This window comes from Ranitomeya imitator, chromosome 3 (assembly GCF_032444005.1).
Source record: "Ranitomeya imitator isolate aRanImi1 chromosome 3, aRanImi1.pri, whole genome shotgun sequence".
NCBI classification, from domain to species: Eukaryota; Metazoa; Chordata; class Amphibia; order Anura; family Dendrobatidae; genus Ranitomeya; species Ranitomeya imitator.
This window is the reverse complement of record NC_091284.1, coordinates 397702935-397705666: the sequence shown is the minus strand read 5'-3', so window position 1 is coordinate 397705666 and position 2732 is coordinate 397702935. Positions and strand designations below refer to the sequence as shown.

The window sequence follows — 2732 nt, the reverse complement described above, 5'->3', positions numbered from 1 at the left end:
GGAGGTCAGGGATCCGTGCTGCGCTCTATTCATTCTCTATGGAGCTGCTGAGCGCTATATGACTTTTTCCAGGAGTCCTATAGAGAAGGAATGGAGCGGAGGTCAGGGATCCGTGCTGCGCTCTATTCATTCTCTATGGAGCTGCTGAGCACTATATGACTTTTTCCAGGAGTCCTATAGAGTATGCAGTGGTGGTCAGGGATCCGACCTGCCATTTTGTAACATGGATAGAAGTTCATATTCAGGCATAGCTCTCCGTGATTAGGAAGTTACCCCCTATCCAATGCATAGCTATACCTTGTATGCACTGGACATCCCCTTTAAGGACTACATTGGCCATCCAAATAGCTGTGGGCCCTGAGGGCCTGCCCGAGTGGCCCTTTGTAGCGGGGCCAGAGGCTGTGGCGAGAGTGGGCAATTGTCGGAGACCCCCGAGTCTTGCTGCTGAGAAGCCCCCCACAGACAGCGGAGTGTCTGCCATGTGACCCCAGGAATGTGGCCCCCGCGGAGGCTGCTGAGGCGCTGGGCTATCTGGCCGCCCATCTCCGTGTGTCATCACTTTCATGTGCGCTACATGCACAGGCATTCCTCGGGACGTAAACACGCGTGGGAACTCTCACGGCATCACTAAAGAGCTAAAGCGCATTCTTCTTCCAGGGTTTTTTTTTGTAACTGCTCTTTCTGTCACCATCTTGTGCTCCATCCATTGTCCACGCTCCGGCCATGCCTGCCGCCATTCTCCCCTATGGAGCGGACACTACTTCTTCCCAATCATTTACCCCAAATCACGCTGCCCTGTGCGCTACACAGGACCTCGCCCTCGCCCCCTCCTGCTGTCTGCTGATTGGCTCAGCCCGCCCTTCCATTGCTGATTGCAGCATTCCGATTGGCCAGAACGGGCCACAGAAGCGCTATATAAAAGACGAGGGAGGGCTGCGAGCGCAAATCGTGAGGCGGCTACAGAGGGTGTATGTGAGTGCAGCTGTGCGTTATACCGTACGGGTGACTACAAGTGTGTAACCCTCGCTAGCAGACATGGGCAGCACCGAGTCCAAGAGCCAGAGCGCGGACACCGCCGCCAGCAAGCCTGCGGACCAACAGGTGAGATGCCGCGGCCACACACGCCGTGGAGAGCGGTGGGTCGGGTGTGAATGCGGGTTGTGTGACCGGGTATCCCAGGTTCCTGTGCTGGCTCTTCTGATGCCCCGCTGTGTATCTGTATAGGGGTGTGGTTAGTTTTGCAGCTGCCTGGGTTCGATCGTCTTGACCCAGGGGCTTGCTGCACGATTAGGGGGGACTGTGGGGTTAATGCAGAGCCTCATCCACATGTTTTATGCATCGCAGGAAAATGGTCACGTGAAGACGAACGGTGATACCCTCCCGAAAACTAACGGGGATGCCGCCGCTGCCAATGGCTCTGCCGAGCCGGTCACCGAGGAGGTGGGCTCCGGAGAGACGATCGAGCAAGCCCCCCCAACTAACGGCGAGGCCAAGCCCGAGGAGCCCCCGGGAAAGGCGGCCAAGAAGAAGATCTTCTCCTTCAAGAAGAACATCAAGCTGCCGTTCAGGAAGCCCAAGAAGGAGGCGCCCCCTGCTGGGGAAGAAGCGGCTGCCCCCAAGCCAGAAGAGGAGCCCAAGCTTGCGGAGGCCACAAGTGAGACCCCCGAGCCCGCCGAGGAAGCCGCCGCCTCTCCAGAGCAGACCCCCCAGAGCGAAGAGTCCGTGCCCAGTACGGAGGCGCCCGCCGAGCCCCAGAAGGAGTAGCCCGGCCCCCAGAGACTTTTACAGCTGTCATTCACCGCAGCCCCTCCATGGTAATAATCACTGCCCTCATTAGGTGTTCTCGTGTCCTGCTGCTGAGGTGGACTGTCCGCCTGGCGCCCTCTGCCGGCCGCCGCACCACGGGCGGCACATGTAGCGGCCGGCGCCGCCTCCCGGCCCGGGGCACAGGCCTCTCCTCAGGATGTGAGCTGCCTGCGAGCCTCTGCTGGGACTGTCACTCGGGAGTGTGCATTTCTGTAAATACTTTTTTATGGTCTAGTTCTGTGGTGACTTTTCTAAATTCTTTCAGTTGTGTTATATTTTATTTTTCATTGTGATATATTTTAAAAATAAATTTTAACCCCCTTTACCTGAAGTCAGTCATCTTATTGTTCCATTGCCTTGTATTTGCTGCATGGTAGTTGTAAGGACACTGAGGGGAGGGGAACAGGTTTTTTGTTTTTCCCCCAATTTCCTTTGGTCTGGGGTTGGCCACTATGGACATGGGCACATGAAATATGTTTCCCTGCACTGAAACCTCCCACCATACCTACTCACTACTGTCCTTGGTGGTCTTGTACATCTCCATCATGCCCCCTCCAGCAGATCTTCCTTCTCTCCCATGGCACAAAGTGACTATCCAAATCTTAAAGAAGTGTCTCCTATTTCCTGGGGTGAGGGGTGCATGTGTCCTTTTCTTGGGCTCCCTTTTCAAATGTGTATGATTAAACCCTATTTGCCTAATGATGCCTTAAAGGGGTTATCCACTTTGGACCAACCTCAGCCTAGACCCTGTGAATACTCACATCCTGGAGTGGTGCCATGAAGGCATATCAGGTCAGGGGCTGGGGTCCAAGGCCTCTGAATCCAAACCAGGCTCCATCAGGATGGCTGTCTGCTCTGAGGACATGGTGAAGGCTGCAGTCAACCTGTGCCCTGTTCTGTTAAGTGGGGCCCTAAACTGATTGACC

The 2732-nt window shown here is 55.5% G+C and overlaps 1 protein-coding gene across 1 annotated transcript; it reads left to right on the top strand.

Annotated features, from left to right (window-relative positions):
* The first annotated feature begins 927 nt into the window (after positions 1–927).
* On the top strand, positions 928–2131 carry MARCKSL1 (MARCKS like 1). Its single transcript, XM_069757041.1, has 2 exons — positions 928–1101; positions 1345–2131. The coding sequence occupies exons 1-2, from the start codon at positions 1036–1038 to the stop codon at positions 1762–1764; spliced, it is 486 nt and encodes a 161-aa protein (XP_069613142.1). The 5' UTR covers positions 928–1035; the 3' UTR covers positions 1765–2131.
* The last annotated feature ends 601 nt before the right edge of the window (positions 2132–2732 follow it).